At 43.2% G+C, this 22,175-nt stretch overlaps 2 protein-coding genes and 1 long non-coding RNA gene across 6 annotated transcripts in view; 1 reads left to right on the top strand and 2 right to left on the bottom strand.

The window, feature by feature from the left end:
* The window catches only part of LOC128453884 (uncharacterized), a 47,181-nt gene extending 42,207 nt beyond the window's left edge, over positions 1 to 4,974 (bottom strand). For 3 of the 4 annotated variants that reach the window (XR_008341553.1, XR_008341554.1, XR_008341555.1), the window contains exons 1-2: positions 4,888 to 4,974; positions 4,192 to 4,428 (exon numbers count right to left, since the gene is read on the bottom strand). This is a non-coding gene — a long non-coding RNA (uncharacterized LOC128453884). Of the gene's footprint in view, positions 1 to 2,379; positions 3,838 to 4,191; positions 4,429 to 4,887 lie in introns of those variants that run through there. The other variant, XR_008341556.1, reaches the window with a different exon arrangement.
* A 1,505-nt stretch (positions 4,975 to 6,479) lies between these two features.
* On the top strand, positions 6,480 to 13,451 carry zc3h15 (zinc finger CCCH-type containing 15). Its single transcript, XM_053436255.1, has 11 exons — positions 6,480 to 6,710; positions 8,175 to 8,276; positions 8,493 to 8,589; positions 8,723 to 8,875; positions 9,952 to 10,046; positions 10,135 to 10,317; positions 10,419 to 10,499; positions 10,580 to 10,645; positions 10,729 to 10,839; positions 12,225 to 12,363; positions 12,454 to 13,451. The coding sequence occupies exons 1-11, from the start codon at positions 6,636 to 6,638 to the stop codon at positions 12,621 to 12,623; spliced, it is 1,272 nt and encodes a 423-aa protein (XP_053292230.1). The 5' UTR covers positions 6,480 to 6,635; the 3' UTR covers positions 12,624 to 13,451.
* An 845-nt stretch (positions 13,452 to 14,296) lies between these two features.
* On the bottom strand, positions 14,297 to 20,312 carry rbm45 (RNA binding motif protein 45). The gene is made up of 11 exons (XM_053436256.1): positions 19,957 to 20,312; positions 19,059 to 19,181; positions 18,753 to 18,879; positions 18,406 to 18,531; positions 17,325 to 17,495; positions 17,000 to 17,129; positions 16,602 to 16,695; positions 15,935 to 16,092; positions 15,570 to 15,645; positions 15,337 to 15,475; positions 14,297 to 14,849 (listed from the first exon to the last, which is right to left on the bottom strand). Exons 1-10 carry the CDS (start codon positions 20,230 to 20,232, stop codon positions 15,359 to 15,361), a joined length of 1,398 nt encoding a protein of 465 aa, XP_053292231.1. The 5' UTR covers positions 20,233 to 20,312; the 3' UTR covers positions 14,297 to 14,849; positions 15,337 to 15,358.
* Positions 20,313 to 22,175: the final 1,863 nt, after the last annotated feature.

Raw genomic sequence — 22,175 nt, forward strand, 5'->3', positions numbered from 1 at the left:
TGCTGCATTCGAAGGAACCACCTCGAAACGGAGCAATCTAGCTGCGCCTCCGTGACGAGATCTTCTCAAGCCTCCTCCGCTCTGTAGGTCTTCATATATCAGGTTTTTTTCCGAGCACTTGCAGGACTCCTCATCCTGCTCCAACTCTGTGCGCTAATTACGATCGTGTGGTTTCATCGAAAGCCCAAAGCAGCAACTAAATGGACCATGCAGCGAGATTGTTTTCTGTTGTGTTATGACCTCCCTCAATAATGTTCCCATTGTTTCCAGTTATCAGCCAGCAAACCCCCACCCTCCAATCCCTCCCCGAATGACTCAGTGCAGTTCAATTCGATCTTTATTGTTCCCCGAGATGAATACGGTTTTCAGACGGAGTAAAAGCTCAGTGGGAACGCAGTGAAATATGGAAACACAAGTAAAACCACACAAAAAAAACAAAAAAAAAGCATGAGCTGATAAAGCCCCTGAGGGAGTCAATAGCTGAATATACAGCAATAAAAAAACTCAATCATCAGTGCAGCCAGAGCCTCCAGCGAAATGAATTGGTGGCAGCACTTATGACTGACAGTAATAAGGTTTACAAACAGCTCCAGTCAATTGGGAAGAGGAGTCAACATGGTTTTCTCTGCACTGAGTGAATAATGGGACAGCTAGTTAAAGACAAATCCTCCTGAATACAGTTTAACATTGTTTTAAAAATAGAAATAAATCACATTTCCGGGGTCCATTTTGTTATTTGGGCCTGTTTCTCTCCAGATAACTGCACATTGTGAGATATTACCAGCGCAGCAGCGATGCTATGAAGCAGCTAAAGAAGGCAGCACCAATTTTTTTGACTTATCTGAAACATCAACAACGGGCTAAACATCCTGTTTTGGTGTCGGTCCCTCGGGATTGTGGAGCAAAGCGCTGCTCTTCATTTTCCACCGACTTTCAACCATCACACGAGGAGAAAAGAAATCCACCCGGCGAGGAGGAGTACATAACAATCTCTCCTCCGACAGTCGCCTCCAGGGACCGCGGTACAATGCATCCAGCAGAGTTGTGTAGCGTTATCTGTAAAAGGAGAGGATTCCGCCTTTTCTCAGATGAAAACAGCGTGTTCTCCCGCTGTCGGTATCACTACCTCGCCTGCTATTGCTCATTACCTCAACATGAAACTCAAAGCTTAATACAACACACCCGTTCTCCGGGAGTGTTGGGAAATCGTGTAGAGTAAATGTAGACAGGGCAGGTTGAGGGGAACGCGGGAATAACATTAGAGAGGGAATTACACCAAATTCAGCAGAAAACCAGAACTTCGCCGAGGCCCCCGACAGTCCTGTAATGAAACCACTTTAAATTCACGAGATCTAGATTTTCCAAACTCTTCTCCTGAGCGTTAGTGTAGTGGAGCAAGTAACTAAACTGGATTAGATCACTTGAACCCGTTCCAATAACCTGACCTCTTCTAAGAGCACTTACTATGTCCTGACTCATTTCCTCGCTCTCTCAATCCTTAACTTGCTCTTTATCTAAAAGCTCTCCTTCTGTAACGTGGAACATTTGATTTATCTTGCATTTTGATCTGCATTATTTCCTCTTTGACTTTGAAGCTTCTGTCTTTGTGCGTCTCACTCTACTTCTTGTTTCCTGTGATCGTCTGCACCTGTCTCTAATGTGTTTCACCTGTGTTCAATGAGTCCGACCCCCCCCCCCCCCCTGAGGATTCTGCCTCTGTGCTTCTCTTTGTCTTTGTCTGTTCAGTCCAGCTCCTGCGTCTCCTGCTCTGCTTTCACTTTCACCTCCTGCCTTCTCTACTTTGTTCAAACCTGTTTGTTTCTGATGAGATATTTTTCTAGGTTGTTTTCTATTTGCCTCCATTTCTGGGCAGCTCGAAAAAATAATATGACACTCGCCATGTAAGTGATAAAGGAATCCCTGGATCCCCCCCGATCAGGATCCACATCCATATTTAATGGGTTCTTCCCTGACCCGTAACACATCCTTCCTCAAAAGTTTTCTGGAAATCTGTTGAGGGGTTCTTGTGTAATGCTGCTTACATACAAACAAACACCAATGGAAACTGGTAATAACTCCTGGGTTTCAAGGACCATCAGGCTGAGATCCCAGTGGCGTGCAGTGGGAGACGCAGGTGACGTGATGGGACGTCTTGTTGTCCATGCACGGTGGCCTGGGTGGGCCTGGCTGGAGGTGAACACCGGTTGACGGGTGGAAGTTGACCTGCTCAGCCGTCAGTGGCACAGACAAGGTGCTGTGGTTCGTCCTTGGAAGCTGGAGGAGGGCCGAGCAAGACGGGGGGGGGGGGGGGGGGGGGGGGGGTACAAGGACCCTCTCAGTTACTGTCTCAGATGAAATTGAACTGGAAGAGGTTTTCTCGAATGCCACAGCAAGAAGAAGATCAACTGTGGTGCTTTGCTAATTAGGCAGGAGATGTTTTTCTTTCCATCTGCAGGTGTGCGTGTGTGTGTGTGTGCATGTGTGTGTGGTTGTGTGCACCTGACATGCATGCCCTCTGCAGAAGCGATCGATGTTTGTGACTTTATGAAGGAGGCGGTTATGGGGGAAAAATGGTCTCGCAGCAGAGATAGTGATTTATTAGAATTGCTCTCACACACACACAAAGGCCCTCACACACTGAGAGGAAGAGAGGCGCGGTGAGAGAGTTGCTCCAGGCGATATTACCCAGCTCTGTTGTCTTAAAAACTCGCCCTCAGCCATGTAGTCAGGAGTTGAGTCGAGGGTAGGTTATTATACACACTCTCAAATTTGTCGGCTGTAAGTGAGCTGCGAGGTGGAAGGGCGTCGTGCATGACAAACGTGATATAAATAAAAAACCATACACACCACTGATACAAGCAGACGCACACACGGCCGAGAGCGAGCTGATACACCGCCTGGTAACGCATCTGCATCCGAGGACACTGAGTAAATTCACCGTCTCGCTGTGGGACTCATTAGAGCACACTCACTGGTACGGCCATTATTTGGGAACCAAAACTGTTGTCGCTTATACCCTCGAAAAAACCAAAGCTCATTAAAACACACAAGAGCAAATGAGAGCCTGAAAGGAGCAGGCGGGTGTGACCCATTTGGGCTTGTGACTGCGTACAGTAGTTTGCCACGCACACACACAAACACACACACACACACACACACACACACACACTATGTTCACTTACATACATTTCCTGGAGACTTAGTCTAACCTTAACCATAAACCTTAACCTATCTTTTTTACCTTTACTCAACCTCAACCTAATCCTAACCTAGATCTAACCTTCTGTTAAACTTAAAATGTTATCATCTACTTAATGGGGACTTGATTTTGTCCTCATAATGTGACTGTAAACAGATTCAGGTCCTCACAATATGGGTAATACACCCACACACACACACACAGAGAACCTTGTACTTCCATCTTAGTGAGGACATTGGCTCATTGGTGTGATACATTCCCTAGAACCTTAACCATCACAACTAAATGCCTGACCCGATAGTTCTCACTCTAACCCTAAAACCAAGTCTTAACCCTCAAACAGCCATTTGAAAGAGTCCTCACTCTGTAGGTTCTAGGCTCAATATGGTCTTCACAAAGCTAATGGTATAACACACAAACACACACACACACACACACACACACACACACACACATCCTGAACTGTCCGGTGAACCGAAGCAGGATATGGACGAAGGCCACACGCATCAAATGTGCCAAATGAAATCACATTAGTAAGTAAAATGAAATCTAATTAAATCAAGTTGAATCAGCAGCTGAAGCGGTGAAACCCCGGCTGGTCGTCTCTGCGCCTGCAGCCGGGACACGATCTCACGCTCCTGGTTAAAAAAATGGGGGGGGGGGGGGTTTACTTCTTAATAGAAAATTCTGCAAAACGACTGCAGTCCTGCTGCTGCTGCTGTTGTTGTTGTTGTTGTTTCCTCTGCTTTCCCCCTAATTTCCCGCCCAAAGCACAAACAACCTACACCGTTTCCAGATAGGTCTGAAATTTCATCCAATACTCAGCCAATCAAAGTCGTACCAGGGGTGTGTTAATTGACCAGCAGTCTATACAATCAGCCTGTTAAACAGAGGCAATCAGAGCGGCCTTCTGTGCCGCGGCCAGATGTTTCCTCTCTAACAACCGTTTTATGCTCAGGACAATTATTTTGCTCTTTTTTCTAATAGCTTACCGTCGCATCACTTTCAGGGTTCTGCAGCAAGATTGTCTTTCTTAATGGTGTATTTGTGTGTCTTACTGGTTTTAATAGTCGGCACCACCTCATTCCCGGCTTCTCTCCGTTAGGATGTTTGCTTTAGAATTGACTTTTTGATTTTCCTTATCATGTTTAAAGCGCCTGTGTGATGTCGCTGCAGCCTTAAGATCCTCAGCTGGGGCCCGTCTGCTTCTGTGATCAGCAACATCCTGCCTGAGGAGATAAAGCTTCTTTTAAATCACTTCTTAAAACCTGTTTTTACAGACGTGTCTTATTGAGTTTTATTCCTTTTATTCTCTATATATGTATTTACTGCTTTTTACACAATGCTGTCTTAATTCTTTCTACTAGTGAGAATGCAATCGTGCAAATTTTTAAAAGCACTTTGTACACCCTGTTTGTAAAGGTGCTCTATAAATAAGGTTCATTATTATTATTACTGTATAAAACCATTTTGGGCTCTTTTAACTCTCAGATCTAAATCATGTGTTCACTGCAAGCAAGTTTGAACGTATAGATTTAATCAGAGTTAATCTCATGCTCATAACTCCATACTTCCTTATGAAATCTACCAAACTGAAGGAAACTGACCATCATCCAAACTTTTTTCTCTATAAACCATTTATAAACATGAGTTCTATTTCCATTCAGAAGTTTACAGTTAAACTTTACCTTCTGTTCTCATGTTGACTCTGAGCTCTGAGGGAATGTGCTGGAATTCTGCTTCTTCTTCGCTTCTCGTCAGCGTCTTTTCTCTCAGACACTGCAACACTGACCTCCAGCGGTCAAACACGAAAACTGCACAGTAGTGACATAGAATGCCGAGTAACAAACCCCACGAGTCCCCTTCCTGTGGAGTATCCAAAAATTATATAAATAAAAAATCGGTGATATTATAACACTATAACAATGAGCATCATTCTGTGATAAAACCATTCATCTCATATCATCCTTATAAATATATATATTTTTTTTTTTTTTTTTTTACCTAACATAGGCTTTTGGCTTACAATGTTGTACAGCCTCTCTCGCAGTAATAAGAATGGTGTTTTGATTTCCCAAGGCTCCATCTTTGACATTAAAACACAGTAAAATAGAATAAAATAAAGCAAATAAAGGAGCAGGGCTGGAGGGAGGGGGAGGGAGGGGCTTAGTAACTCAAATAATAACTTAATATCTCAAAATGAATGACTTCAGATCTAAAAATAATTAGTTAATATTGCAATAAAATGACTTGATTGATATTTTATATATTTCCGATCACTGTCTAGTCCCTGTCTGGTTTGCCCCCCCCCCCCCCCTTCTCTCCAAGCTGTTCTCCCTCTATGACCAAACTCGCTGTCTGGGATCCTCGGGGGAAATCTCTGTTATCTGTCCCTGAGTCTGAGCTGAAGCCCAAAGGTGACTGTGCTGTTTCCTTCAGAGCCCGGAGACTTTGGAATGCCTGAGGAGATCAGGAACTTTGAATCTGTCGCCCTTTTTAAAAACAGTCCTTAAATCACAGTTGTACAAAGCTGCTGTTAATTCTCTATTCTGATAAGGACACTTTGACATGGTTTTAGTTCAATTCAATTTAATGGGCTATATATATGCCTCCTTAATCTTTATCTTTATGTATTTCACTGTTATCTTTATGTATTTCACTGTTTCATCTGTTTGTTTGTTGACCTGTGCTTTTTGACACGTATCTTATTGGATGTCGATTGTGTGATATCTGAATCTGATCTGAATGTGAATGTGAATCTGTTCTGAATCTGTTCTGAATCTGTTCTGAATCTGAATCATTTCTGAATGTGAATCTGTTCTGATCTGAATCTGATCTGATCTGAATCTGATCTGATGTGATCTGAATCTGAATCTGATTTGAATCCTATCTGATCTGAATGTGAATCTGAATCTAAATTTGAATCAGAATCGGAATTCTATCTGATCTGAATGTGAATCTGATCTGAATCCGAATCCGAATCCTATCTGAATCTGAATCTGACCTGATCTGACCTGATCTGAATCTTATCTGATCTTAATGTGAATGTGAATCTGAATCTAAATCTGAATCTGAATCTGAATCGGATACTGCATCTACATCTAAATCTGAATCTGAAATGAGGCTCCATGAAAAATCGAATTATAAACTGTGTACCTGTGTAAAGGTATCGACCTTATATATAGTCTATGGTATGGGCCATAGACTGGTATGGACCTATACGTCCTATGGTATGGACTACACTACCCGTCATCCCTCTCGGTGAGCGTGATGACGACACAGGACGTCCCCTGCTCACATGTGTCGTGTGAGCTGCTCCGCGGAGGTTTGGTAGCAACATCTGGCTAAACGTGCTAAATGTGGAGGCGACGTCCCTTCGGCAAACTGCACGTTGGAATTAACATCGCTGGTTGAACGCAGGTGACCCGGAGCCAAGATGCCCCCGAAGAAGCCCGCTGCTGTCGGGGGAAACAAGAAGACCCAGGAGAAGAAGAAGGAGAAGATCATTGAGGTAGAAAGGAAACCTCACGAGTTTTAGCATGGCGAGGCTAGCCAGGAAGCTAGCCGGCTAGCTAGCTACCCGCTCTCTGACCGAAGCTAACTCGTGTCGTCACGAGCGAACCGTGGCAGTTAACATGGTTTATGAGCGGTTGTCATTGTTTATAAACTATTAATATTAATCCAGTCCCCTCTTGGAATAAGTTTAAATCCCAGTAAGGTCACATTACGGGAGCTAGCAGCTGTCGGGAGGCCGGGCTGCTAACAGGGCCGAGCCGCCACACAGGCTCTTATCTCCGGGGAGCTAATGAGCCTAAAGCCTGCAGCGGAACTCAGAAGCAAGATCCTCATATATCTGATTCTTCTTTATTCTGATAAACCGGGTTGTGTAATGTCTGTTGAATGGAGCTGGAGCGAGTGGAGCCGGGCCTGGTTCCCATCGGCCCTCGGGACACATGCGGGAACTGGTTCCCAGCGCCGAGTTGACGATGACGTGAAAAGTGAAGTGTGTAGAGAAGTTTCCAGAGTTTCAAGCTCCTCAGGGATCCTCAGGTCCGGATGAAACCCTCTCGTCCTGGTGTCAGTGTGACCCCACACACCTGTCAGCTCCCCACAGGCTCTTATTGCACTTTATTTAGTCTCAGGAGGAGGTTTTAACCGAATAGAACTACATGGTTCTCTGGGAAATAGAGATTATAGTCTGTAATTATTATGAACTAGTGAGTATAAAGGAGAAAATCAACAGGAAAAGTGTTTATTAAAACTTTTGGTGAACTGCTGATACAGATTTATAATAGCCTGGTGGATAATCACACTTTATTTTCACCATATTAAATCAGTGGGACATGAAAGCTCCAGTAAACAAACAATATTTGCTGCAGATGTTTTTTTACCTGACAAGAGACAAACTACCACTTACAATGGAAACATTGCATCATCTACCCCCCTCACACACACACAAACATCACAGTCCTCACACACAAGGAGCTGTGTGTTAAACACACACAACTGTATCACACTGGTGCTACAGCTGTAAATTCCATCATCGCACCATTTTTTATTTCTTGTAGCACGTTTAAAGTCCATGTTTAGACTGTGTGGGTTAAATTTGGATCCCTGTCAGCCTGTGTGGTGAAAGGAGTTGTTTATAAAAACCAAGCAGCAGCCGTCACATCTGAGGGTTGTGATCGTGTCAGAGGGTTCGATGCCGCCTGTCTCTAGGATCTAATGGTGGAATATAGAAGCACTGTTGTATACTGAAGGTCAATATTTCCCTTTAAGTTATACTGTACAGGTTTCCTCTCTCTATGTGGAGGTCCCCGAGCTCTGTGCTGCTAGAAATGCATTTCCCCTCTCGTCCTTTGTGTTTGGTTGATGTAATAATGAAAGAGAACCAGTGCAGGGAACTGGTTCTTGTTCGTCTGCTGGTGAAGTCATGAAACTGATGATTTCTCGTCCTGTTGTTTTTTTTCCCTAGGACAAGACGTTTGGCTTGAAGAACAAGAAAGGGGGCAAACAGCAGAAGTTCATCAAGACCGTTGTTCATCAAGTGAAAACAGGAGGACCAACTGCAAAACAGGTCAGAGCAACTCCCTCCATCCCTTCATACCCCCCCCCCGACTGTCTCATGTTGGAAGTCTCCCAGATCAAACACTATCACCACATTCCTTTTCCTCTCTTTGTCTGGTCGACTAGATTGTAATGAGTTTTCAGTCCCCTGGTGTGTTGTTGTACGTTCTTCTCAACAATGCATCCCTCATTTAACGTGTGTGTGTGTCTGTGTGCGATGGCCCAGGCGGATGGAACCAACAAGAAAGCTGACAAGAAGAAAGATCTGGATGAACTCAATGAGCTGTTTAAACCTGTTGTCGTTGCCCAGAAAGTCGCCATAGGTAACACCCACACACACACGACTGTTACACAACAGCAACTTGTTAACTAATCACATTGTGTTGCTCTGCATCAAGTCTTTATTGACCGAAGCTGCTGAAAAGATCATCACAAAATATCCCCTCTTCTCTGCAGGCGTCGACCCGAAGTCAGTGCTGTGTGCGTTCTTCAAGCAGGGTCAGTGCACTAAAGGAGACAAATGCAAGTTCAGCCACGACCTGACGGTGGAGAGGAAGTGTGAGAAGAGAAGTCTCTATGTGGATGAAAGAGATGACGAACTGGAGAAAGGTTAGTGCCCAGCGTCTGTGACACCATCATATAACTGTACAGTGTGTTGTTATGCCAGAGCCGGACTGTGTCCACATATCAGAATCATTACTTTTTGTGTCTGAAATGAAGAAATTCATCCCTCTGACAGTTTTAAGAATTGATGGCATTCAATTTTACAAGTCGAATGTCACTCAGTAGAGAGTGAACCTCTGCCAGGGCCCCTCACGTTCACTCGTGGATATCACTCCCTTAAATGTGTCTCCTTTTTCAAATTTAAGATCCATGAATTAATCCCTGGGAAATTAGTGAAAATGTCAAAGCTCCCCCGTCTCATAATGTCAGAGAAAGTAATAAAAAGCTCTTTCTTGGCCTGTGTCCCATCCTTCCAAGTTTCGTGGAAATCAGTTGAGACGATTTGGTGTCAACTGAAAGGGCTGAAAACGTAACCTGGGGCGGTGTCATCAAACATAAGCCTGTTTCCTGCTGGCTCGGCTTCTTATTTCTATCTGTTTCTAATTAAAACCAGTTTGTCAGTTGACTTGATTTGTTCGTGAAACGAGAAAACAAGGAAGATAATTTTTCCACACTTGTACTTTAAAAGCCATTTAAAATTCAGTATCACCCTGCTGCTAATCCAACTTACCCCCCACCGAGCAGAGACTCCACAAACATCGAGAGTTGAGTATTAAATTCTTAGAAACAGCTTCTGCACCAAGCAGCACAACTGCAGTGTTAAATATACAAACTTCACAACTGGAAACAAACAATTTTGCATTGGAAGTTACATAAATGTATTTATCTGCATTACTCAAATTTACAAAAGATAACACCGTTGTCATTTCACCATATGTACACCTCAGCTGTGATAATAATATTAAATACAGCTGTTACAGTCCCTGCCACGGAGATTAAAATCAAGTTTTAAATGTAAGTAAACTTAAGAACAAAGTGCAAATATAACGGCAGCAGCTATTCAGCAGAACGAAATGTCATCATTGAGCATTCAAAGGTCACGACATGATAACACTGTTTAACATTCAGCAGCTGGTCTCTACTGGTCGTGTTTAATGTGGTTCCTGTTGTGTTCGGCTCAGATACGATGGACAACTGGGACGAGAAGAAGCTGGAGGAGGTGATCAACAAGAAGCACGGAGAAGCTGAGAAGAAGTCTCAGTCCAAAACACACATTGTGAGTCTGGTTTAAAACTGGAAAATTAACATTTAACAAAGAGATGAAATATTTATACTTGACATAATGTCCTCTGTGTTGTCCGCAGGTGTGTAAATTCTTCTTGGACGCCATCGAGAACAATAAGTACGGTTGGTTCTGGAGTTGTCCGGGAGGCGGCGGCGAGTGTATGTACCGTCATGCCCTGCCGCCCGGCTTCGTCCTGAAGAAAGACAAGAAGAAAGAGGAGAAGGAGGATGAGATTTCGTTGGAGGAGCTGGTCGAGAACGAGGTGAGGAGGCGTGGAGAGAGAGAGAGATTCAGAAAAAAGATTTTAGAAAAACAAGTTTAGCTCTGATCTGCTGAAGCTGACGTCCGTCTCTCCTCCTGCAGCGAGCGGCTCTCGGTCCCAACGTGACTCGAATCACCCTGGAGACTTTCCTGGCCTGGAAGAAGAGGAAAAGACAGGACAAGGTGGGAGCCCGTGGAAATCATGTCTTCAGGATTAAATCATGAATCTTAACGTGACGAACTAAACGATTGTTGATTAACAGGCGGACAAAGCGATGGAGGAGATGGAGAAGAAGAAGGCTGACTTCAAGGCTGGAAAATCACTCATAGTAAGTTCCTCTGTGTCTTAAAAGATTCCTGTTTACACTTTGTTTCATTTTCGTTTACTAATGGAGGATGTATCTGTCTGTAGGTGAGTGGACGTGAGGTGTTCGAGTTCCATCCGGAGCTGGTGGACGATGACGACGCTGAAGCCGACGACACTCGATACGTCAGCGACGACGACGAAGACGAACAGGAAGAGGTGATGATGAATTAACTTGATACTTTTTATTTTGTCTTTGTTTGACTTCATATCGTCTAATGTAGGGTTAGGGTCATGATATGATCAGGCTTTATTATCGGAGTCTCTGAAATTTAAGCCAGAACCACCTGGAGCTGAACGCCTCAAAAACTGTAGAGATGGTGGCAGACTTCAGGAGGAGCCCAGCCCAAACCGCCCCCCTCACCATGTGCGACTCCCCAGTTAAAACAGTGGAGTCATTCAGATTCCTGGGGACGATCATAGCACAGGACCTGAGGTGGACGGAGAACATCACCTCCATCACCAAGAAGGCCCAGCAGAGGATGTTCTTCCTGCGGCAACTGAGGAAATTCAGCATGCCGCGGAAAGTGATGGTTGAGTTCTACACAGCCATCATTGAGTCCATCCTCACCTCATCCATCACCGTTTGGTTCGCTGCCTCCACTGCCAAGGACAAGGGCAGACTGCAGCGGATCATTCGGTCAGCTGAGAAGGTCATCGGCTGTGACCTGCCGGCTCTCCTAGACCTGTTCCACTCCAGGACCAGAAAGAGAGCAGGCAAGATCATCGCTGATCCTTCCCATCCCGGTCACCACCTGTTCCAGAGACTTCCATCTGGGAAAAGGTTCCGGGCCGTCAGGACTAAAACCTCGCGTCACCTGAACAGCTTTTTCCCCATGGCAGTGGGGCTCACAAACAAGCCCCCCCCATCACACTGACTCTGCTGACCCCCCCCCCCCCCACCCTCGCACATAATTTATAACACTACATTATTGGCACTACCACCAATCTTTGCACCTTAAAACCGCACAAAACACATTTACTGTATATATTATTTTTTCGATATTGTTGTTTTTTATATTGATGTTTATATTGCTCTATATTGTTGTTTTTATATTGTTGTTTGTAAAGTGCACCAACCACACCAAGGCAATTTCCTGTATGTGAAAATATACATGGCAATAAAAAGAATTCTGATTCTGATTCTGATTCTGATGTAGTTGGTTGGAAATATAAATAATATAGCTGTGTCGTCAGTTCCACAAAGTGATGTCACAGCCTTCCTGACCGACTGTAAACAGCTGTTGAAGCCGAGCTAGCTGCCAGGGCGTCGGGTTACATATTCAAACCCAGAATGCTGACAAGAGGCACGAGGCTTATCAGGAGCAGTGCTTCTGTGTGGGAGGAAGATTATTTGTTTTTTGTATTAACGAAGAAACATAAAGCCCCATATAAACAGTTATGTGGGAACATTTTCAGGTTTTCTGGAAGGCAGTGACAGGCCAAGTGTGGCTCACGTTAGGTTTTCACATTGATTGATTGATGTTGAGATTTCTTGTGTCCCTCTCTCCTGTCTGAACCTGCTGTTTATCTTCCCATCGCAGGTTGATTCCACAGAGTACCAGGACATAGACGTGTCCCGTTTTGTTCCACAAGAGGTCGACAACGCGCCGGGCATTACCATGGCAGCCATGGACCGCTTCGCCTCTCGGACTAAGCGCGCACCAACAGATGACGACAACTGTAAGAAACAAACCCTTTTATTACAGCAGGAGTATTTCTGATGCTCACGTGAACCAACTTTAATCTTCTTATTTCTTTGCTTGTCCACAGCGGAGCAGATGAACGGAGCTTGTGGCGGCGCTGAGGCCAACGGCCTTTCAGGAGGAGAGGAAGAGGAAGAGGAGGAGGAAGAGGATGTACCGGTGGATGAGAACCTGTTCACGGGTGAAGACCTGGAGGAGCTGGACGAGGAACTCAACACATTGGCCCTGGAGGACTGAGCGGCATCGCGTGAGGTGGAGGTTGGGAAGGACTATGTGTCAAAGGGACGGACTGATGGATGCATGGAGCTTCACCACAGAGACCAGATGTTTGAATGATTTTAAATTTCAGAGACTCCGATAATAAAGCCTGATCATATCATGACATCACTGCCCGTCTCCGCCCCGTTTTCTCTGTCGCCCCTTTCTCATCCATCTGCCTCCCAGACCAGAGTCCACTGGGGGTCCACATTTCCACAGCAGGACCAGTCAACATCAACCAGGGCCGACTCCACCTGAATGTCGCCTGTCTCCGTTCCCACTAACAGAGAACTGGGCTGGTGAGCACGTCCCGTTGCTCAACGCTGGCTCCCGTTGAGACCGATCTTAGTTTTGATGAATTAGGCCTCAAGCACTTCTCAAGCTGATCCCAGATAAAATAGTTAATTCGCTGAGTGAGACATTACAAGAGTTTCAAAATGAAAGCATCACACCTGAGAGCAAAACGGATTCAATAAAGTTAATGTCATTACCGTTGGATGTTGAAAGAGAGCTCGTGTGAAAATGAATCTTTTCACAGCTTCACTTGCTCTCGTACCAAAATAAAAGCTGTAGTCGAAGCACTTTCATTCTAACTAGTGAAGATTGTTTTTTCCACTAATTGATTTTGCTGAAGTTGCAGCTCTTTTGAATTTTATTTGAAGGAAAAGTCTACACAGCTTCTAACAGAGCAACTGTTTCTTCTGAGAGCAGATTTGTGATAAACCAAAAGATCCCATCACCATCCTGGTTTGTAAATAATGTTCTCATGAGTTGCTCCTGAAGAAATAAAAGATTACTGTACCTCCAGTGTGTGTCTTGTCTTGAATAAGGGTTAGACACAATTTTATCAAATACTACAAATATGCATTTGTTGATATGAAATCATAAATGAGTGATTCATCTGCTAATTATTCAAACAGAACATAGCAGCAACCAACTAGCACTGCTTCACTGGTCTCAGCTTATGTGACGAGTTGGAACACATTTTAAAATATGCATGGAATGTATAGCAATAATAAAGGCAGTGAACCGTTCAGCTTTGGTGCCATTGATTTAAAAATAAAGATATTTATAGATTAAAATACTTTTGAGTAGTGAGATTTATTCTTAAGTATGTCCTCAATAAAATTCTAATGTTATATGAAACTACGGAGACATCAGCAATGTGACTTGATTCAATTAAGTAGGTTGTTTCTAAAATTAGCCTCATGACCTCCCTCAGTTGCCCAGGTAGTGTGATGAAGCCTTATTATCTTCCACTGACACGAAGACTAGTGAAATAATAAGAAATGAATCAACTTATAAAAAGGAGGAAAAACTACAGCAACCTAAACCAATTTTCATATTTAAACCTGATTGTATTGACAGCGACCTGAAATGATATTTGAACTTCTCCAAACCTGATTCATGTTCACATCAAAAAACTGACAGATATTTCCATTTAATCAAAGAGTTTTCTTGAAACACATAATGCTGTATGAGAAAGTTATTAAACATTTACCACAGACACATTCATACCTGCCACTGTGCTGATCCTAGATAGTCCAGCTCCTACTTTTATATTTCACATGATGAAAAATCTTATTAAAAACAGTAAACTGTCCAGTTATCTATCAGACGGCTCCAGAAATAGAAGTGAGACGAACAGGAAGGTGTTTGGAACTTATTTTTATTTTTATCAAGGCAGAAAGAAAATTACGAATCACAGTTGCTCAACATGAGATTACAGGTCACAGCAACAGAGGAAAAATAAGGACCTGATCTGAAATAAATAGTCTAGATCCAGCTTTACAATTCCTGCTTTAAGTTTTCTCAAAAAGAAAAATGTTGCCAAAGTAAAACTAACTGTTTCTTCTGTAGATATATAAAAAAAAAAAAAACACGTGCTGCTGTTGCTTTGGTTCTACTGTTCATCAGTTAGTCGCGGTGATAAGACTCAGAGTCGTGGCTCAAACTATGAACTTAAAATTAAAGAAGCATAAAATCTGGACACTGGTGACAGACAGCTAGACACAGGATAATGATGCTGCTGCTCACACACTGGGGAGGTTTACGCTCCCAGTGCACTTGTTCTGTCAGTGAGTCGCGGCAAGGTCACGGGCCAGAAGTAAGGTCAGACAGGTGTCAAAGGTCAGGTCAGAGGTCAGGAGGAGGACTTGATGTCGGTCGGTCGGTCGGGTCAGGTGTCAGTGTCATGACAGTCGCCTGGGGGACAAGAAGCTTCAGTGTTACTCACAGGAAGAGAAAGAACTCGACAGTTACTCGCTGACGTCTCATCACTGGTGGTAAAAAGTGATTGACAGGTGTTAACAGGTGTGTGTGTGTGTGTGTGTGGACGGAGAAGATTGCACATCTACAGCCTCTAATGGAAGAAGAATGGTTCTGAGAGTATATAGATGAGGAAAAGCCCTGCTAACAACTTAACCAGCTTTCTTTGTCACTGTAATGGAGAATTATTATAAAGAGGCAACGAGAAATACATAAGAAAAGACAGAGTAACGTAAACCTGACTCACAATCCGTCCTCAATGTGTCTCAGGTTAAATCTGTACTTTCATGTGGTTGAGCTCTATCTGATCATAAACCATCACGTTAAAGCCAGATTCATTAAATGGGATTAAAACAAATAACACATTGGTACTAAATGTGCTGTGATTCATCCTGGTCCCTGCAGCAGTGGACGTGGTACTTACCGCTCGCTTCAGTCCGGAGGTCTCAGTAGGTGCGAGGCCGTTTGTGCGACTCCTCTTTGGGAGGATCAGCCAGCATCACCTTCATCTTCACTCCGTTGACGACTCGACCGTGAAGCGCTGCCAGGGCGTCGTCTGCGCACTGCAGACAGACGGACGAGCAGGTTATATGAAGAGAGACAAACTTTACACAACCTCCATCTTTCTTTCTGTTTGTTATCAGTCCAGACTCTCACCTGTTTCTCTGCGTACTTCATGTACCCAACTTTCCTTCCTGGAACCAAATGGACCTCGATCAGTGAACCAAAGCGACTGTGGGGACAGACATAGAGACACAGTGGGAAGAAAACAACATTTAATTGAACTGCAGGAACATTTGTAAATGCTGATGGTCTGCTGCGTCATTGAAGAGCACTTAGCCCGATGCCCTCATCCCGACAAATGTGCAGTGACTCTGCTTTCGAGTTGTGATCGATTGAACCTATGACCCTCTGGTTAATGGACCATGATTCTGACCATTTGGTAACGTATATACACACAACGTGTTATTTTACTGATGAGCAAACAGTTCACATTTACAGACAAAGCAGGATGAACTGACCAGAAAACGTCCTCCAGCACATCCGGGGGCAGCTGGGCGGGGGAGAACACGACAAACAAGCGCTCCTTGGTCTTGCTGTCAGGTGGAGCGAGCTTCTTCAGCGGGGGAAGGTTGACGTCTGTCTGAACCCGAGACATTGTAGAGACGGAGGAAAAACCCTGGAGAAGAGAAGAAGAAACTCAACAACTTTCATATTTTTTTATTTTTACACCTGAAAACACCCAAGGTTAGTGTGTGTGTGCAATTACAAACTTTATTCCATTAATTATTTACCCTGCAAAATGTCATAAGTGTCAGAGGCCTGGAGGAATAATTACCCAGAACAGTAATTAACTTTGAAATGTTGTTTACCGGGTCTGTTTTGTGAAGTTTGGATTTCGTCTCTCAAACCACAGAAAATAAAACGTTTTTTCAGATTGAACAAATTGCACAGGCAGTTTGTGTTGTTGATTCCTTTGGTGCAGGTTCAATAAATGTGTGAAATACAAGAGCAATGCGCAGAAATCGAATCTTCTTTCATATAAAAGCTTTTAGAGGAGTCTGCGAGTGTTAATCTTACGCAAACACGATGCAAGTGACAATTGAAAAAGTGGGAAAATAACTCAAGAGGACAAACGGGTCGATCTGAGACCAGTTTGTAACTCAGGCATCGATTCTCTGGACTTACAGGAGGTTTCATCACTTGACTGTTGGAGGGACCGTTCCACACTGAAGACATCATCTGTGCTGCGACAAACTGCATCGCCATCCGACCTACAGGACTACACACACACAGACACACACAGATTCAAACAAACACCACATTGTCCACATTTTGCAACTCAGACATTGTTATTTCCTTCTTCATCTCTGCACCCGACGTGGAACAGTCACATCCACACATGATGAATATTTGACAACAAATAGAAGGTGAACATGAAAAATGTTGCTGTTTATTATCTGTGACATTTTTGGTCCCAATTCTTTAATTAATGGATGTATTAACTTTAAAAGGGCACTTCTGCTTCATGCCTCCATTAACGTCTGGTCCCGTTGTGTGTTTAGTACACACGTGTGTGTCTGTACCTGTTTCGGTCTTCTCCATCGTCAACGAAATTTACAACCAGTCTGTTTCCAGGTGGATGTTCAAACCCATTCAGCTTCTCTTTGGCATAAACCGCTGATCCCAGGTTACTGTAACGAATCAGTGCGTGACCTGAGAGCGCGGGACACAAACTAATGAGTTTCAAATTAAAATCAAGAAAATAATGTATGAACTTGTATTTAACAAGGATCTGACTCGTGTTCTGACAGAAGCAGTTAATCACAGACATCAGGTTGATCAAGCAGTTCACAAACACAACATTAAAGACATATTAGGTTTATTTAAATCCCGTATTAGATCGCTAACCTTTGCTCATTCCGTAGGAGTCTCTCTGCAGCTCGCAGTACTCCATACCAGGGATGATGTCAAACAGTGCAAAGATCTGCTCCTGAGTGACGGCCGCCCGCGTTGAGACCATCAGACTCCTCGTGAAGTCAGCGGAGCGGAAGTCCATGGCCTGGTAGTTCCCAGGGTCACCTGTAGAGGGACAAACATTAACCAAACACACTAAGAAGAAAATCCTACAGCTACGACTACAACATTGATTTGAATGATAAATGAAGAACTACGAAAGTTGGAAAACATCAAATTAAACAATGTTCCCTCCGCCCTCCACACACTTCACCCTCTTTTCTTTTCTGGTTGTTTCAATGACAGTGCGTGAATGTCAGTGGGTTTTAATCAGGTGCTGTGTAAATGGTAAATCGCTGACTAATGAATCATCTACAAACTCCGGCACATAGAGCTACATGGCCTCCATAAACAACCCACACAGTCACTGTGGCAGTTATGTCTTTTGTTTTTCATATTTTAGCTGATGTTTTAGTGTCTTAAACCAATTTACAGTTTAATATGTAACCTGGTGCTTTGCTGCCACCTACAGATCAGAGGAATAGTGGGAAACCACCGGCAGGAAAACAGGGACACACTCAGATAAGCATGACACGACTAAAGGGGCCAGTGTCTCTGTCTGAAATGCTTGTCAGATGGTTGGATGAGCCTCGTCCTGGATTGGCTGAAATTTTTATAACAGGTTTTGAGAACCAGTTCTAATAATTCTGATAGACAGTTTTACAGGATTTAGTATGGTGTCTCATTTTTGAAAGACTTAACTAGAGATGTGGTAAAAAAAAAAGAGACCAACCACTACAGAAAAGTCTGTAACATGGCGGTTGTTTGACACATATCACAATATCTGATTTGATTGCCAGTGCTGTGTTACAGTCACAAGTTCCTGCCAATTCATTTAAATAGGAGCCTGGTCCTGTTTTCAAGATGGCTGCAAAGTCTGTAGAACTTTGACTGAAGCTGATCATAGGCTTGAAAAACCTAAATCCAAATATGACAGAAAAAGCACAGATTTAAGATGCAAAGGAAGTGTTTGTACCCATTGGGGGGGCGTACTGGTTCATGGTGTCGTTACTGCCCATGTACTCCCCTCTGTTGGATCCCCCGCTGTAATCCTCTGTTGATGTAGCTTTGGTGCGAGGTTCAGCCAGGATCGCCCTGTAAGCTAATGACATCATCACAGTAATTAGAAACAACAATGACCAGTGGAGATTTAAACACACAGAGGAACGATCACACCAGGAAACACAGTAAATATTAAGGTAAATGTATCTTAGACATTCAGGCATGAGCGACACATTTTTTTTATCCTCTGCAATAAAAATGAGAATATCTCAGGAAATCTCCTGCCACTAGTTCTTGAGCAAATAAAGAAAGGAGTCTTACTTTTGTCACAGTTCTCTATGGCGTGTGCAGCCTGGGAGGGTTTGTAGTATCTCACGTAGCCCAAACCTTTACTTTCCCCCGTGAACTTGTTCTTGATGATCACACAATACTCAATATCTCCATACTCCTGAAAGACAAACAGAGATGGCAGTTATAGCCTGATGTAATGTTCTAGAAATGTCCCTGTTGTTATAAGCAGGTTTGACGTGTTCAATCAAATGTGAAAGACAAACTGTGTCAATTATTTTCTTTAGTTCAATTGTCTGAAAGGCCCAGAGGAAGTATGTGAGAGGGAGGTGTCTTTACTTTGAATGTGTCTTTGAGGTCCTCCTCTGAGAAGCTTTTAGGGATCATGACGAAGATCCTGGTCAGCTCTTCATCCTCAACGTCTCGGTGTCTCGTTGACGACCGTGACTGGGCAATGAATACCTGAGAGAAGGAACAGAATGGGTACAGATATTGTGTTAGAACTTTAAAAAACAGACAAATTTACAGTGAGACCGCCATAAATTAAAGTTTATCAAGCAATTACATGCTTTACTTGTTATATAACCTGAATTTCTAACATTTAAACATGAAAAACAGTGGGACTGGTGATTTTATCTATACATTTTAAGGGCTTGACTCAATTCAATTGAACTCTTTACCTTTTATTTGAACTCATTTATTTTATCCATGGACTTTGTAAGGCACACCTTGTTTGCTAGGTGCCAAGAAATAATGATTGAACCAACAACTTCTCCTTCTCTCTTGGTTTTAATGTTTTAGTCGGTTGCTTCAGAGACTCAGACAATACAATGGAATATAATAGACATTAATCTGCACTGATGGGAACACACATGACTCTCTCTCCTGTTCTGGTTCATCAAGACAATCCACATTCCGACCTGTTGTTCTCTAGGACTAACTGAGGTTTCAGGGGTTCACTGGATCAACTGGAAACACTGGGACACGCAGTTGTGATCAGAATCTAAATGAACCTTCACACCTACCTCATCTTAAACATCAGTAGACTTAATGTAAACCATCAACATCTGGAATAAGGAGTGAACTCACACTTCAAACACAGCTTCCTCTATCCAGTGTAGCTAGCCTAGCATGCTAACCAGCCACCCTCCATTGGTTTTAACGGACATTTAAAACAGCATTAGCATCAAACTGCGTTGACCCCCTCGTGTCCGCCGGGTCACAGTGTCCGCTTTACCTTGACGGGTTTCGACGCCTCCGCCAGCTGCTTCCCGTGCATCTCCTCCATGGCCAGGCAGGCCTGCGACGACTTGGAGAACTTGACGTAGCAGATGCCTTTGGACTCCTTGGTCTGCTTGTCCTTCACGACCCAGACGCCCTGGATGTCCCCGAACACGGAGAACGCGTCCCGCAGCGCATCCTCGGTGATGGAGCGGCTGGTGACCACGAAGAGCCGGCTGTTGGGCGGGTCGTCCAGGTTCTCGGTGGGCTGCTTGGTCGGGTACTCCTCCATGTTTGTTTCCTCTGTGATCAGTGAAGCGGCGGCTGTTGTTGGTGCTGCCTTCAACTGCGCCCCGGGACTTCCGGTTTCCGGTTTCCAATCATTAGCTTTGACAATCATCACAAAACAACCAGACAACAACAACCAAAACGGCTTTGAATTATTTAATAATTATTTGTATTCATTTTTATCTATGAAGATTGGTAATAAGTAAACAAACTAAATAGTTAGAGATGAAAAACTGCTAAATGAGTGAACGTTTACTGCCATCTAGTGTCTGGAGGGACTCAATGCACAATAATACTTCATAGAAAATACATATTTGATGATTAACAGTTTAAATTTATTACAAATAACGATAATTAAAAAGAAAATAAACATTCAACCGAGTATGTAGGACTTTAATTAAGAATATAATTTGTTTGTGAATATAAATACACATCTTTTCTGCATTGTTTAACACCTAAGCACTGATATGTCTCTGAATGAATCTACCGAAATATCAAATATTTTTTTAATATTAATTTATCTGTTAATTGTCAAGTAGATAAACACGTACAAGGAATTTGTTGTGGTATGTTTGGGCATAAACACAACATATCAGGTGAATTGAGGTAATCTGGGAAATTTGGGGCAATTATTATCTTCCGGGACCTATTCTGATATTTGTTTTAGAGATTAGATCAACATATTATACGTTTCTGTTATCCTTAAGATGTTTTCTTACCAGACCAGCAGAAAGAATTGACAAATCATAATCAGAGGAGGCATTGCAAAGCTTTTAGTTTTCTTTGTGCCTGCATTTTTCACTTTGTAATCACGTTTTACAAATTACTTGTTAAAAAAAGGTCTCCATCAACTTGCTTTATGCAGGTCAATGTCAATCATTAACACCGTATCATTTATGACAGATTCATATCCTTAACATTTATTTCATCAGCATCTTATGTCATTGCCCTTGTCATGCAATTCCAAGGGGCGGGACTTCTGACTCACACTTGCCCTGCCTGCTACTGTGACATCACCCCCATGAAGTTATGTGGTTTCAGTCACATGATGCGCACAAGAAAAATTCAAAGTGCTCACCGGCGAGAAACAGGGCTGCCTGCTTTCCCCTTTCCTCTTCCTTCTGTGGATTGACTGGATCATGGTACAATCTACCCACAATAAAAGGACTGCCATCCAGGGGAGTCTGACAGAACATCTGGAGGACCTCGACTTTGTGGATGACATCGTACTACTCTCCTATAGCCACCAACAGATGCAGGACAAATCCAAACTGCTAGGAAAAAATGCATCTGGACTTGGACTCAAAATAAATGGACCAAAAACCAAAGTAATGCGGATAAACCCCAAGAACATTGACCCAATAACCATCGGGGACGAGAAGCTGGAAGATGTCTTTAAATTTACCAACCTAGGAAGTGTGATAGCTGTTGATGGTGGGACAGAGGAGGACGTAAATACAAGAATTGGGAAAGCAAGAACAACATTCAACATCTTAAACAAAATTTGGAAAAGTAAAAAAATCTCCCTCAGGACGAAACTTCAAATATTTAACTCCAACGTTAAAACCGTGCTGCTCTATGGATCTGAAACCTTGAGAACCACCACTAACCTCACACACAAACTGCAAACCTTCATAAACCACTGCCTAAGAGTGACTATAACAGTGTGACGTATTAGTCACTGTCTACTGTAAATAAAGAGGAGCTTGACCTCGAGTTCAACACATCCAGGACATGTTTCAGATATCAGGTTGATTTGAACCTAACAAACACACTTCAGCTTTCCTGGAGCAGCTGCTGCATTTATTCACCAACTCACCGAGTCACACTGTGCCTGGGATTCTGTACTTTCTCTTTCTCTGGCTGCAACCGCTTTCAGACAGATCACAAAGAATGCATGTGGGCCTACGTCCGGTTTTCAAAATAAACTGTCGACATGGAGCCTAT

The sequence above is a fragment of the Pleuronectes platessa genome, chromosome 12 (assembly GCF_947347685.1).
Source record: "Pleuronectes platessa chromosome 12, fPlePla1.1, whole genome shotgun sequence".
Classification (NCBI taxonomy): domain Eukaryota; kingdom Metazoa; phylum Chordata; class Actinopteri; order Pleuronectiformes; family Pleuronectidae; genus Pleuronectes; species Pleuronectes platessa.

Coding starts and splice junctions, on each gene's coding strand:
- zc3h15 (XM_053436255.1), top strand. CDS start 6,636: ATGCCCCCGAAGAAGCCCGCTGCTGTCGGGGGAAACAAGAAGACCCAG. Junction 10,318..10,418: donor AGGAGCTGGTCGAGAACGAG/GTGAGGAGGCGT, acceptor CTCCTCCTGCAG/CGAGCGGCTCTCGGTCCCAA. Junction 12,364..12,453: donor ACCAACAGATGACGACAACT/GTAAGAAACAAA, acceptor GCTTGTCCACAG/CGGAGCAGATGAACGGAGCT.
- rbm45 (XM_053436256.1), bottom strand. CDS start 20,232: ATGGAGGAGTACCCGACCAAGCAGCCCACCGAGAACCTGGACGACCCG. Junction 19,182..19,956: donor AGGCGTCGAAACCCGTCAAG/GTAAAGCGGACA, acceptor TCCTTCTCTCAG/GTATTCATTGCCCAGTCACG. Junction 16,696..16,999: donor GATGGAGAAGACCGAAACAG/GTACAGACACAC, acceptor GTGTGTGTGTAG/TCCTGTAGGTCGGATGGCGA.